This window comes from Phalangium opilio, unplaced genomic scaffold (assembly GCF_054372755.1).
Source record: "Phalangium opilio isolate 3A_F unplaced genomic scaffold, DU_Popi_V2 ptg000105l_1, whole genome shotgun sequence".
In the NCBI taxonomy this organism is placed as follows: Eukaryota; Metazoa; Arthropoda; class Arachnida; order Opiliones; family Phalangiidae; genus Phalangium; species Phalangium opilio.
Genome location: NW_028324207.1, coordinates 2,617,596 through 2,633,188, shown reverse-complemented (window position 1 = coordinate 2,633,188; position 15,593 = coordinate 2,617,596). Strand labels below are relative to the sequence as shown.

The 15,593-nt window shown below is 39.9% G+C and overlaps 2 protein-coding genes across 2 annotated transcripts; one reads left to right on the top strand and one right to left on the bottom strand.

Moving 5' to 3' along the window:
- The first annotated feature begins 5,112 nt into the window (after positions 1-5,112).
- On the top strand, positions 5,113-15,348 carry LOC149625237 (uncharacterized). The gene is made up of 2 exons (XM_089852038.1): positions 5,113-12,089; positions 12,151-15,348. The coding sequence occupies exon 1, from the start codon at positions 7,423-7,425 to the stop codon at positions 7,942-7,944; it is 522 nt and encodes a 173-aa protein (XP_089708164.1). The 5' UTR covers positions 5,113-7,422; the 3' UTR covers positions 7,945-12,089; positions 12,151-15,348.
- Positions 8,944-10,185, bottom strand: LOC149625238 (uncharacterized). Its single transcript, XM_089852109.1, has 2 exons — positions 10,150-10,185; positions 8,944-10,032 (listed from the first exon to the last, which is right to left on the bottom strand). The coding sequence occupies exons 1-2, from the start codon at positions 10,183-10,185 to the stop codon at positions 8,944-8,946; spliced, it is 1,125 nt and encodes a 374-aa protein (XP_089708235.1).
- Positions 15,349-15,593: the final 245 nt, after the last annotated feature.

The following is a 15,593-nucleotide window of genomic DNA, read 5'->3' as shown; positions in this document are numbered from 1 at the left end:
GGGACCGATTCTGCGAAAAGTGCCTCATCCCTTATTGGCGAATACAATCGCATAAATGTAATGACTTTTGTTTTAGTTGCATGACACCCACTATCTGCCAAGGCCACGAAAAAACATGTGTGCATTGTTTACGGAAATTCTTAGGCGATGGCTGCATATTTCGGCAATAAATCAGAATTATATTTGTGGGACGCAAAATATTGATGGCGGGGAAAATTCATTGATTCCCGATGAATTACTGAGCGTAATAGATCCACTAGCGCGGATCATCGATAGTTGTGATGCGGTGCCACATGCTTCGCATGCGCTTACAAACAAAGTGGTGGATAGCAGTCAAGACATGCAAGGTGACCAAAACACGTCGAATATTGGCGTGCCAAGTGAGGATCTGTCAAACCTTGCAGAAGACAATTACACAATTTTAACACAGCCCGAGGCTTTGTTGCAAAAACTTTAAGAAGGCGAAGCCAATGATCTGTACGATAATTACTCTACTCATCCGGTGAACGTCCAGCCACCGAAAGATTTATTGGGTGCTTACCAAATGAAGCGCGTCCTAGAGAGAAAGATTTTCGAAGTCTTCTGTAAAAAGTTTTTTTAGAAAAAGGATTTCTTACCTTGTTGAAGAGAGATCCATTGCTTGATCTTCTTGTTGGTGGTAGTGGTCCTTTGGTGCAATTCGAGAGAAAATGGTACCTTTTGGGGTCTCAACCCCATCATTTTATACTTTTTACTAGGCGTGTTCAAGATCAAACACGTGACTTCTCTGTATTTAGCACGTACAAGGGTAAAACTTTTCGCGGACAAAATTATCAGAAACCTTGTCATTGGTTTAAAGATTTTCAGGTGTCTTTCTTTTTGGAGACATTTAGAACCCCCCCCTCAAACATTTCTTTGGTTGTCCGCACACGAGTCTTTGGTTTAACAGTAGAAATCTTACCATCTCGAATAGCGACAGTCCTTGTTAAAAGCTTAAAGATGCTACTACAGTGAAACGCAGGATGATGTCCTTAGTTTTCAAAATGATTTCAACGCGTCCATGGTGGCCTACCGCACTTCCCCTCCACACCCGCGTGCCGTTTGGTGACTCCCCACCCCCAAGATTTTTGGTTGACGACCCTGGGCGCGCATGCGTTCGCGTATTAATTGAATATGTTTAAGTATGAATGACAATTACAAATTAGTTTCAAGACAATAATGTTGGAGTTGTCAGCCCCAGGTTGATTGTGAAAGTACCTAGTGACGCCCTCGCAAACGGCGTTAATGAGGACGCTTTTACCCCAGTGACAAATAGGCGGAGAAACTGGTCGGGGTTAGTTTAGAAATGCCAAAAAAATGTAGCCAAATTCTTCTCCCTGCTTTCCGTTTAGACCCTGTACCATTTTGACATACTCTCTTGTCCTCTACTATACGAACAGTTTGCACGACGGTGTAATCTGGTACACGGAAATCGGGGTTTTCTCGTCCAATGTCTGCCGTAGTATCTTGTACGCAAGCCAGAACGGCGAATTCTGGCTCATCCATCGTGTATTGGCGATCTCTTTCATCTTGATGTTCCAGTATTGGTTGCACATTAGCCACATCTACTAGGGGTTCACTTTCGAGGAATTCTACCCTTGCTTCACAAGTTTCATTTACAAATTCTTTTATTTTCTGCGAAATCAGATCCAGATTCGCTTCGTAGACTTCTTTGAAATCTTTTTCCAAAACATCTGTGATCTCGTCGTGCCAAGGATAGAACAAGAGAATTTGCTCTCTGTAGAAAGAAGGTATCTTTCTCGATACTGTAAATTCTGTATCGGAGGACGTTAGCTTGTGTACGTTTGCGTACAAACCCATGGCCATGGTTCAAAGCGATCCAAACCGAAGCTACATTAGATTCGGGTTCGCTATTAAGTCGTTCATCCTCTTTTAGACTTGAAACTTGCCGACCTCGGCCTTTTTCCTTATTGAATTCATACCAAGCTGAAACTTCAGCCAAAAAGACTGATTCCTTATCATCTGGCCTTAAAGGGTAACAACCGATTAGGCCTTCCGAAAAAAAATATCTGTACTATCTTCTGGTAAAACATCAAGCTTGAGAATATGAACTCTTTACTCTGGCATATTTGTGTTGATAAAGATGGTAGCTCTACTAGACTTAGCCACGGTTATCTGCAGGCATAGATATGCCGCTTCTTGGGCGGAAAGTTTATGACCACTGAGAAACTTGTTGTCGATAACTTTTAGCCTCTCTTTAACAGTAGAACCCGCCTGACTAGCGGCTCTCATAGCTTCCATAAGTAATTGGGATATACCATTCTGTGATTTTCCAATGTAAGCGATGCCGTGCATAATGCTCGCGTAAGCATCCAGAACAAATTGAATGTCCATATTGGCTCTCCATAATCTAAGAATGTCTTGGTTGTAGGCATTCGCGCTTGCTTTCAGAGAAGATCTCTTCAAGAGAATGGTTTTTCACTTAAGATTTATTGTACCGCAATCAATATAGACCCGTTCGGTCATTTGAAGTGGCCGCAAAAACTCTTCCAATGTTTTAGGAGAATTTTCAGATGTCAGAGCCGCTATGGTTTTTTCCACTTTCTTATATTCCAATGCGATATGTTCACCGTATTCCTTTGTCCAATTTCTTAAAACAGGATCGTGAACATATGTTCTCGGCGTTGGAGGCCAGATAATCCCAAAACGACAAATAGTTTCTTCTCCCCGTTTTGCCTTGCAAACATAACTAAATACCAGTCAAGAACCAATTAAAACTAGAAGCCAGACGGAGCTATTGGAAAAGAAGAAGAAACCCTCGACTTTGGTTAATAAGAAAATCGGAAAAAAGTTGTAATATCTTCACCTCCGATTATAATTGATTGGGACGATGAAGATTTTTAAAAGTAAAATATTGTAAAAATGAAATAGACTTTTTCATTGCTTGTTTAATAAAGAAAAAGTTTATTTATTTTGAAACCTAGCACAGGTTCTCACTTTTTACGTTTTTTTTTCACGATTACATTTGACTTCCTTGACTCTCGGAAAAATCTTTAAAAATAAGATACCTGGATCTTTCGTGCCCCTGGATTAAAGAAACTTCGTCCGACGCCATTCTCGTTTTTGAAAAGTAGGCTTAACTTAAAAAAGGCGCGCTTGCTTTTAATTGGTCGAAATGAAGTTGCGCAGTTTGCGTTACATAAATAGTTGCGAAACGCAACTTTCTCTTCGTGAATACGAACCAAACGCAAATTTTTTTTCAGACGCAAAATTTCCGCAACTTAACGCAACTTGCGATCGCTTTCATGAATTTGGAACCAAATCGGAACTTCAATTGTCACTGGCGAACAATATAGCGCCAAAATAAAGAGTTCAGTTTTTTTACTAATCTCCTCGACACAAGGGATCTGACGGTCAAGTCATCATGCGTGATGACTTAATTTTTTTAAAAAAATTAACCCTTTATTTCGACAGTATATTATTGACGAGTAGCCTTTAAAAGGGCTGTTTTTTTTCTTTGCCAATGCTCAGATGTGTCCCTTAAGCAGGGTTAGGTTTTCTTCGTCCAAAACTAGGTTAGTGGGAAAAACTAGTGTTTCCCACCTTTTGACCGGTTTTAACTGGTCAAAACCATCTACGGCAAGCAGGGTTGGGTTTTCTTCGTCCAAAACTAGGTTAGTGGGAAAAACTAGTGTTTCCCACCTTTTGACCGGTTTTAACTGGTCAAAACCATCTACGGCAAGAAAAACTGTTAAAACTCTTACAACACAGACATAAAACATCCTATATCCCTGGCTTATCCTATAACTATTAACTATATTGAAAGTTATTTAAAATTAAACTTAATTTATTGACAGTTATAATTAAAAATATTTTCGGTGCGGTTCGCATCCTAATCGTTCATAGTAGAGATACAATTTTCCAAAAAAAGTAAAACTAAAAAATATTACAGATTTAAGAGTCTGAAACGATAAAATGCACATTGTCTTTCCTATTTTGGAAAGGAAAATTTTAATACCAGTTCGCCACCGGAAAATATGTGGAAAATAGGTTTTATCCAGGACGGTTTTAACCGGTTTAAACCGTGGTTAAACTGAGGCATTAGCCTGCATAACTGAGGCATTGGCCAACGTCGTTACCGCCTCAGCCACTTTTGCTTGGGACGCGGCTATATATTCAAGGGCTTTCCTCATGCCTCCATATTCTATATATATTGGGTCTCCCCCAAATGCTCCGCGGCCCGTTCATAGGGCGTTTTGCGGCTTTCGGCCCTTCTCTTTTTTCGTGCCTCATTTAATTCTATAAATTTGTTCTTGTTAGTAAATGTTAGGATTAGCCCAAATTATTTGCTATATAAAAATACATCTTGCAGAATCTGCAACGGAGTTTGGCACAAAACCCATTTCATCGTTTCCGCTAGATTCTCCACCGGAAATCTCGCGGCGGGTTGGAGTAGTAATGGTTGGTTCTCGAACCTCCATAGTGACAATCGGTGCCACATCAACCTTTAAGTTGTCACCTAACGAAATAAATGACGAGGTGGATTCCTTCGAGGAACCGTTGTCTGCAGGAGAACGGAGGGATGAAGTTGATGGGGTAGGAACTTCGGGGAACCCTCTAGGCCCGTGACCAACCCCTTGCCAAAAATTTGGATGAGCCTCCCTTTTAAATCCGTAATGGATTCCGGAGGTGGCCCACCACCAGTCTTGCCAATATTGGCCTTAGAGGCTTTGACTTTTACATGGGATTTCCATGCTGTAAAGCACTAACGGAGTTATTATGTTAAAATTTATATTAAAATGTATTTAAATTAACATACCTTCCACTTTTCAACATTTTTCGTCGCCCCAACTCCGCAACTATTTAATTGGGAGGCTAAGTCCTCCCACATGGCCTTGTACTTAGCCCTACTAAATGTAGCGCTAAATTTCATGTCTACAAAATTTCTATGAGCTTCTAAAAACTCCACGTAAATTAATTGTTGCTTGGCGTGTACTTTAACACCCATTTTAAATTAATGTTCAAGTGAAATTTAAAAATAAATATTTTTAAACCGAAAAAGAAGCACGTGTTTGTATCTTAAGAAAAGAAATCGAAAGAGTTCTTTGTATTGAATATATTCCCTATACAAAGACCTGTTTCCCAAATTTTCCACTCCTTGGGAAAAACCAAAGTGTCCATCCCTTCAATTTGAAAGCGCGCCTAATAAAACTGACCAATAAAGAAGAAGTGGGCGTGGAAAAGTACCACATGTAGTCTCACGTGATGGAAAAAAACAACACGTGGCTTCAGAGGAAGTGACGTCCATTTGGATTGAGAGAAAATTTTCGAAGTATCCGAATGACGATAAGGTTGGATAATACGGTTTTTTCGGTCCAATCCGAATGAGGCCGATCCGAATCATAAGGATTAGGAGTGATCCGAATGATTTTCGATTTTTAGAGAATAGGGTCCCAGGAGCCAATGCATATTGGGGTAATACGATACGGAAACGTCAATTGACGAAGTCTCCGGTCTTAGATCAAATCGGATGACGAATCCGATGTGGATAGAACGTACCATCTCCTTAAAAAATGAATAAAAACATTGTAACCCTCAATAGAAATTAACTAAAAAGAGAGATTCTCCCGAGGGTCATTAAAATAGAATTAAAGACAACTTATTGTTTAATATCCAAAAATAGAAGAAGACTCTTCTAAACTATTTATTAATCAATTTTGACCTGAACTTGTTCTTACTATATTAACGAGTTAACTGAACAAAACGCTCTCTCCGAAAGCTGACTACGGAAAGAAAAAATAAACTTGAAAAAATCACAGAAGATTTGAAAAGGAGGAGCATGCAACATGGAGGCATATATACCCTGCCAGATCCAAGGAGTAGAAACTCCAAGGAATCTGGCAACCATGTTACATTCCCCCCCTCTTTAGGAACAATTTTTATCATAACAAAGAATAACAAAAATGAAATAAAAAACGGTTACCCCGAGGAACCCTGAATGTTTTGGCAGGGGTTTAAAATTGAGCATTTAACAGTTTTTTTTTTCATTGCTTGCTTTCTTGGTAGTTTGTTTTCTTTTTGGGTCTTTCGAACAATCCTGCGGGCTTCCCTTCGTTCTTCTGCTTCCTTGCTTCTTTTCCCCGGGCAGTCGGACACTACATGGTGTCCTACTTTACGACACCTCCAGCATACTACTGTAGTTCAGATCAACGGATGTTTTGCTTCGGGTATTTTGGACGGAATTCGTAGTTTAGGGATGGTCTTTTTTAGGATCCATCCCATGGATCCGAATCTTTCCCAGTTTTCTTGGTCCATGTCTACATCCGCTTGGGGTTTCCATTGTTGGGAAGGAGTAAGTGGGAGCGGAGTAGGAGGCGCGTTGATTGATAAGGGTTCTTCCGTAATGGAAGCAGAATCTTCAAGGACGGATGCCCTAAATTTTTGATAAACCGTTACGGGTTCGTATCGACCCGGTTGGCGCGGTGGCAACGTCAGGTAAGGTGTAAGGGAATATGGATCTGAGTCCACTTCCTGTCGAGGAACTGTGTCCACTAATTCAGAGTGAGAGCTCTGACTGGCAATATTAGAGGGTGAATTGCTAAAGCCCTCTCCGGCAGGATTGATTAAGGCTTTAAGGTTCTACCTTTGGGACATCTATAATCAATGAATCTTCGTTCTCGAAGGAACAGTTTTCAGCGGTATGCCCTTTCGAATAACACAGTGAGCGAGCATGTTTAGAGTTTAAATAACGATTGGGCATTGTAACGGCCATCTCGCAAACGCGAAATGGCGTTACCCCTAGTAGACCGTTGCTCCTCATTACGCTAAAATTAGCGAGCTTGGGTTGGCAGCGGAACGAGCATACGCTTCTAAAACTACCAGGGCGGTCTAAGAAAGTTCTATTGCACCGCGCAACTGTCCTCGTCGGAATCCCTACAGAGACTTAACCCCTTGACCAAAAGTCAAGGGGGAAGGAACCCTTATACCCGACTCGAGGCCCTGTGTCTATAAAAGGAGGGGCCGGGGACCAGGAGGTTATCTTTTGGCTTCTCACCGAAGAGAGAGCTCTTCCATTTTTATTTTGTTAAATTGTATACTTTAGTTTTTAAGTTAAAAAGATGACTGGGTGAGTTGAAATAAATTATTGTATTGAAACAGTGCTGTATTACTCTAGGGTAAGCCTACCAGTTTTGTGGGGCTTACAAACTGGCGCCCAACGTGGGGCTTTGAGAACATAGAGTAATACATGTACTCAGTTTAATTTTTCTCTAAGTTTAACTTAAAAGAGTTGTGGTCGCGAGCCGATTTAGTTGATTGAAAGTTTAGTTTAGAAATTAGTGATTTTAGTATAGTGATACCACTATATTGAATTATGCCGGAAACTAGATCCGGGTTTCCGCTAATAATGGTGAAGGCACTGAGTCCGGAGACCCGGCTCAGCAAATGAGCCAACTTATTAGTGATGCCTTGCGTCAAGCCTTTCAAGGTTTTTTCTCAGGTAGTGGGGTAGCTAGTGTTGGAAATCCAACGCAAACACCTCAGGTAAGGTTGCGAGTAGACGCTCCAACCTATTTAGGACCCGCAGATGAGAAATCTCCGATGGATTTCCTCGAGGCTCTTCTGCGGTATCAATCAGCGACCGGCTATAGTAATAAGGATATCCTTTTTCACGTGATCCCTTTATCTTTACAAGGGCCGGCCGATCGCTGGTTTAAAGTTGAGGGGGGTTCAGCCGCTTTCAAAAACCTTTCGGAATTCCGAGATTGTTTCAGAAAAGAGTATCAGGCTACTAATTATTCTAGGCGCATTCAAATTGAGTTGGATAACCGAACTCAAGGAGAAAATGGACCATTGTCTCAGTACATCCATTGTTTATCGGAGTATTCTCACCGATTAGAAACACCCGAGTCTGAGTCGGTACAAATTCAGCGAGTCCTACGGCAGTGTCATCCGACATACCGTTGAACGCTAAGGGGGAAAGCTTTCGCTACCCTTGCTGAATTGGCTGAGGGGGCTAAGATTATTTAATCTGACCTCCTAGCCGAGGTAATGTACAGACCCCCACCGTCAATGGCGGAATCCTTAGAACCTGGTTTGGCATATGGGGCAAGCGCTACGATTGAGCAATAGCATCAATCGGTTAGTAAAGCCGTCACTATGTCTGTTTCTGCGGAGTTAAATGCATTTGCGGAAAACCAGGTGGGAGTAGGATTGGCAGCCTTGGATCCGTACTCTTATTTTAGAGTACAGAGAAAAGTGATGAGCGTTATTTATGACGTCGATCAAAGAGTTTTTAGGGGCGCTGACTCGTACGGAGCTAGAGTCCTGATGGGATCCCCATTGTAAGAGCACATTTTCGTCAAAAACTTTAAGGCGAAAGACTTCTTCATCCACGAACGGTTGTAGATAAATTTTGATATCGAAGGCACCGTCGAGTTTTTCTATCACCCAAATCAATATTTTCAAATTTAAATTGAATTGGTTTGATAACCATATGGTGTGGTAGTATAATCAGGGAAAACTCTGACTTTGTCGACGACTACTTGATATATTTTGGTTTGATCTATTGTAATGAGGGTATGATTGGGCAGGCGACGTATTTGGGGGCCAATGGGTACTTGGATAGAATTCATTTCAGGTTTCCCCTGGTTGTTTACGTCTAATAATTTTTTCATAATGTCAAAATATACATGATTCTCGGTTGATGAATTTAAGTAGAATCCCTTAACTTTAATTATATAGGTAATTTTTTCTGTTGCGGGATCGTAAATGTTCATGGAATAGTTTTTTGCGCCTGCACTTCCGAATTCACAAATATATGCGTCTTTACCCTGGGTTCTAGATCATTTTTCAAATCGCCAAGATAATCACCCGTTGGGAGTATAGGGACGCCATCTGGTGAAAGGTAGATCAGGCTATCGGTGTCCATATAAAAACAGAGGTCACCTACCATCTCGAGATGTTTTAAAAGATGAAGATAGTTGTTGTAAAACAGGCTACGACGACATTAGTGTGTTTATGAGCCATCTCATTCTCGGCAATGTCTTCTGATTTAACTAAGATGGTGTTGCCATTTAAAGTCAAGAGACTTTTTACTTCTTTTTCGGGGTTGAAGATCAATTCATATAGAGTCTTGGCGTCTTTTATAATGTCTGTTGTGGCGTGTCTAGTTTTCTGTCCAAATTGCCCCCGAAAAGAGTTAAGCATAAGCTTACTGAGGCATCTCAACCGTTCGTTCTTTTCAATTTTATCTATATCTAGATCTATCCCCTCAACTTCTTTGTAGTTCCTGACATAGTTTTCTTTGTCTTCCTGGGTGATACAATCGGCAGGGAAACCAATAGCCAGAGTTTTGTACTCTAAAAAGGCGTTTACGTAGTCTTTAAAAAGACCGCCTTGTTTAGTATCTGTGTTGTATTGCGCTATTTTGTAGGACCAGGCTTCATACATGCGCGTGATTTTGTATCCTCGCTCTACGGCGTATCTCAACTCGTCGGTAACCCAGGTACCCCGCAACTCTCTCTGATCAGGTGTGTGTGAACAGTCACCTTGAAATTGAGTTTTACAACAGGTGTAACATAGGGGAAAGGTGAGCTTACCATTTATCCGAGCGGGTAAAACCGGATGTATGAGATTTTGAGCCGGAAGTACATCGCACTTGAGAAGGCCATCAAAAGAGAAGATATCGGGGAAATTGTCTAAAATAATTTGAGGATGTCCAATAGGAATTTTACCCGTTTTGTTCACGAACGGATATAAACTGGTGAAATCAACGTAGTGCATTTTTTCTGTACCAGCTGTTTTATGATACAGTTTGTTAGCGCTACAACGACCTCCAAAGAAAGCATCACGTGGGTTCAATCTTTTGGCTGTTTTAATACGAATGTCGTTGCGTTTTAAAAAATCATTTATTTCGGTGTTATTTGTTTTGTCCTGTTGCAACTCGCATTCCCATTTGACATTCACTTTGTGAATAGTTTGCAAATTTTTTTCTCGGATTTTGTGTACCTCGTATTTAATGTTTGAGTGGGGTCGCCATGTAAAATCATGTTTCTGTTTATAGGGAAGTGAACTTTACAGCCATGATAGTAGCATCCCATGAATTCGAACACTTCTTTGTTTGTGGGGCTATAACCATCTACCTTTAGGGTTTGGATTTAACCTCCTTACCTCTAAAAGAGGATTGAATAAGAATGTTTCTCTCATGAGACGTCCATTCTAGCCATTCAATAGCGCCAAAAAATTGATTTTCGCCAAATCTGTAGTAGTTTGATGGGATGATGCTAATGGTGTTGGATTTGAGATAATTTTTACGATAGACATAGGAAGAAACGCCTGGGAGGGTAACTGAGCCGCAATTAAATGGGTCTACGCTAGTAACTTTAAGTAGGAGGGACCGAAAGGTTAAACACCCCAAAAATAAGAGTAGAGTGTCATTTTCGCAATAATGATAAAGCTCATTTAAAAAATTAAAGCCTTTACCCTTACGGACTTCTGAAGTGTGCCATTTTAGGCAGGAGTCGCATGTTTTTTCACGTCCATGACAAACAGTCGGACCTATACATTTAAAGCAAAAGTCATTGCATTTATGAGATTGAACACAACAGTAAGGTGTGAGGCACTTTTCGCAAAAAGTGTTCGTGACTAAACAATGGTTTTAAATTTGTTATGACGTTATAGTGATTATTCTCATTAAGTAGAAAGAGGCGTGGTCTGGTATCTTTAGGGTCGTTTTCTCCTAAAATTAGAATTGGAACTCTGTTTTCGAATTTATAAACAAATATAGAATAGGAGGATAAATAAACTTTAAATTTCTGGAATGAATCGGGGGTACCACATTCTGGTACAGCGACTCCAGCCTTTTGACACAGATCTAAAGAGGCTGTTTTATGAGTTGTGAATCGGGGGCCTGTTTCTGATATGTTCTTGTAACGGTTTTTTAACTCTGTGTTGTTTTTGTTGTTCATGTAGACACGATGAGCGACAGCAACACAAAGGGCACGTGCTAAACAGAGATTATCAGTGTTTGGGATTCGTCGAATCCCCCTTCGATCCTTTGAAAAAATACTGAATGGCTTGAGTTGACGACGATTAGAACGTCCATACTCTTCTGGTACTCTGCCTACACTAAATATCATTTTTATGGGTCCTTGAAAAAAATGTTCGATCTCATCATCATAAAGTAACTCGGCTAGTTGGTCAAAGAGAAAAGAAGGGTCTACTTGATCTATTCCTTTAAAGGATAATTCAAGTTCCGAACGACAGTTTATACCCAGACTTCGTAAAGTTATTTGCACGTAATCTGTTGCTCTGTATTCGCTTAATACGTGTTCCGTAATAGTACATATACTATCCACCGGATCATCACTTTTATTTAGAGTTATTTCCCTGCCATACATATTAAAATGTTCAAAAAATCTCTCGCTCTGCTCTAGAATTTCGCAAGAGGGTACATAGGTCAAGGTTACTATTGTGTAATTTATTTACTCCTCAACTGTCAGGTACACAAAGGTTGTCAGGAATTCGTCGGATCTTGGAGATAAAAAAACTGCTTATTGTGCTATTTATCTTATTGGTCTTGGGAGTGCTGGAATTCCTTAATACCCGGTTTCAAAAACTTACATAAAAATACGCTTATAATCGAAGAAGGGAGGGGGTTCTTCAACAATGACCTTAGGTCTTTGAAGATGTTAGGAAAATATTTCGTCAATCAATCAATCAAATATTGACAGGTCTAGCTAAGGAATGTGGGTAATAATAGATAAATAGGTCAGGTTTACTATTGTGTTTTTTATTTACTCTTCAGCTGTTATGGAGGCAAGTACAGAAAGGTTGTCAAGAATTCGTCGGATCTTGGAGGTTAACCCCCAAAAACTACTTGTTGTATTCTTTATATTATTGATTTTGGGAATGTTAGAACTCCTTAATCTTTGGTTTCAGAACTTTGACATAAAAATACGCCTACAGTCTAACAATGGAACAGTCAAGGACAATAGATATTTCGCGATAGCTACGTAGGAAATTTAGTATAAAAACCCTAGAACTCGAGATAGGAGAGTATCATTACTCGTGAAGACCTTAAACGTGCAACATGGAAAATCAAGAAGCTGGTAAGAGGAAGATTGGCGTAACTAAAGAACGAAAAATCAACGGTAGATTCCACATTTCTAGAGAGTTGTTCCTGACAACGGGATTCGTGAACGGCACCCTTGACCCCGAGATTCGCTTATGTAGGAAGCAGTCTGTAAAAAGTTTCGCCATTTCAACAAGTACCTGGGAGAAGTTGATACCCAGACTATCCGTATTAGCAGGCTGGACGGCTGGCCACGAAACCAATAACTTTGAAATCGTTTTGAACGATAACGCAAATGAAAAAACAACTGTTGTGGCGTATCATAATACGTGTCACATTAAAGATTTACTAAATGATGATTCCATTGTTTTGGACAGTCTGGAAACGGCTACCTTGAATCGAGTTTCGAACGCCGTTAAGGAGCATCTTATTAAGTTAAGTAACCATGAAATTGTATTCACGCACATGGCTGATATTATTATAGAATTTTATAATGATATTTATGATAATTTATATGGCGATCACGATCGCATACCGTGCTTAGATGGTCAAACCGAAAAATTCGATGCAGTGGTGGGGTACTTCACCAATTTCGTAACGTCTTACCAGGTGGTAATGAAATTTAATAATGTACTTGAAGAAGAAAATCTTGAAAGTAAATTTTATAATTATAATGTATTTTCGGTAATTTCTGGTCAAATAATGTATTTTCGGTAATTTCTGGTCCAATAACTTATTTGAAAGAGAGAATGCACATGTTAACGCATTTTTAAATTTATGTCTATTTGATAATGTGCTTTTTTGGCATTGATGTTTCAAAATAAATTGAATTTAAAACTGTAAAAAATGTTCCATTTTATATAACTAATACTACACAGAAATGATTTTTTAAATTTTAAGCCTACGAAATATAAAAGTAGATATAACTTAAGTGTAGGAAAAGTATTAAGCTTGTCGATTTTTATGATAGGAACTTATTTTAAATAAAAAGAAGTAAATAAAGTACAAAAACAATTTATTTTAAATCCAAAAAGAAGTAAATAAAGTACAAAAACAATTTATTTTAAATCCAAAAAAATATTTACAATTTTTTTTTTATAATAATCCCTCCCCCTCCCCCATTCAATCGATTGAGAGGGTTTGCACGAGTGTACGGAACCCCTCGAACATCACATCGTCCCGGCCCTCGTACACTCGTGCATGGCCCGCGGGGACTTCTAGAAAACGCACCCGGCGGTACGTCAACAACTGCGCAAGTTCCTGCGTGACTCTGTTGGTAGAGAGAAAGAGAGGAAGGTTAATGAATAAAGTATTGGATAACAACAACTAATAAAAAAAATTAACTCACCGGAACCCGCGACAGTTGAGGGTCAGGAGGCTAAAAGAGAAAAATTAAAATTTAGATAAACGAAACATAAAATAATGCATGAAAACTTACTCGTGGGGTATAAAAAGGCAGTTGTTATACACGACCTGCCGTACTTCATTAAGCAGGTCGTGCATAAAAGCGTCATCCTCCACGACCTCGGCTAGTCCCACCAGGTAGTTTATTATTTGATATACTAAGCTGTAAATAAATAAAAATTATAATACCGTAGTGTAACGTAAAACAAAAGGTTCACTTACAAGTCCCCGTTGACGCCGAGGCATAGCTTGCCACGGATAATATATGGCCGGGAGAGGTTGATATTCTAGTTGAGGTTCGGGAGAGGGGTGCATGGTGGTGGTGACGGGGTCCTGGGCCTTGGCCCTACCACGCAGAGTGGTATAGGTGGCGGCGGTGTCCTGGGCCTTGGCCCTACCACTCCGCGTGGTCTCCGAGGTGGTGGCGAGGGGGCTAGCTCTAGTGACTCGGGGGTCCCAGAGCGGGAAGAATCCGACGAGTCCGAAAACTCGACGGGGGAATAGGGGGTATCAACCCCGTGGACGTAGCTATAGAGAGAGAGATTTCCTAAGTCTTCTCTTAAAAAACTAAGTTTTTAATAAAAGTATTTCTTACCAGGTTGCGGAAAGGTCCATCGCCTGGTTTTCATTTTGGTTGTTCATGGTGGTGGTCCGAGAGAAAGTGGTAACTTTGAGGTCTCAACTTCTTCATTTTATACTTTTTACTAGGGTCAAGGCGTGTTCGAGAACAAACAAGTGACTTCGAGGTATTTAGCATGTACGAGGGTAGAAAATTTTCGCAGGTAAAATTATCAGAAACCTTGCCATTGGACTATAGTTTCTCAGGTGACTTTTCTTTTTTTGGGGACATTTAGAGAAACCCCTTCAGCGTTTCTTGGATTGAACGTACGAGGGTCTTTGGTTTAACCGTATTTTCCAACTCAAATAGTGGCAGTACATGTTAAAAGCTTATAGAGGCTACTATAGTGAAAGGCAGCATGATGGCCTTACTTTTCAAAATTATTTCTACGTGTTCACGGTGGCCTACCCGCGTCAACCGCGCTTCCCCCCTCCACCACCCGCGTGTCGTTTGGGCCCTCTACCCCCACGCGTTTGGGCTTCACAACCCGGGGTGCACGCGCGCGTTCGCGTATTAATTGAATACGTTTATGTACGAATGATAGTTGCAAATAAATTTCATTCGAGCATTAGCTATGATACCGTTCACTACACCTGGAAATTTGATTATTTTCGGTCCTTCGGGATCTGGTAAAACAGTTTTATGTAAACGAATAATTGAAAATAAGGATAAAATGTTTGAACCTAAAGTCGATTTAGTTGTTTGCCATTATATTATATATCAGCCTTGCTACGATAAATTGAAAGAAATGGGCGTAATTATGCGTCAAGGTTTACCTTACGTTACTATATACGATGGCTCTAAAACAATATTAATCGTCTTAGACGATCTCATGTTAGAAAATAAAAATTTTATTGTAACCCTCGGTACTAATTAATTAAATTAAGGGTGGATTCTTCCCGAGGGCCATAAAATAAAAGAAAGACAACTTACTTTAGTAATCCAATTATAGAAGAATATCTTCTGAACTTTTATTGAAATAATCAATTACTTAAGGGATAAACAATCCCGCAACTAAATTTCCGTACAACAACTCCTTCTTAGGAGATATATTAACAAAACAATTGAGAGAACTGATCTCCACCGAAACCCAAACGTAAACTAAACTATAACTTACAATTTATCGCAGTAAGTAAAGAAGAGGAGGAGTACGTAGCATGGAGGTATAACACCCTACCAGACTCAAGGAGTAGAACTCCAAGAGTCTGGCAGCCATGCTACAATATTTTATCAGAAATATTTACTAAGCAATCGCACCATAGGAAATTATTCGTCATCACCCTTTTACAAAACATATTTGAAAAAAACTTGAGAACAGCCTCCTTAAACGCGCATTACATGATTCTTATGTAAACTGTGAGAGATCTTATGCAATTAGTGGCTCTCTCAAAACAATTGGCACCCAACAACTCTAAATTTATTGTAGAATGTTATCTGGATGCGACTGAAAAACCACACGGGTATTTACTTTGCGATTTAACCCAGAAATGTCATTCCGATTTAAGGTTTAGAACAAAT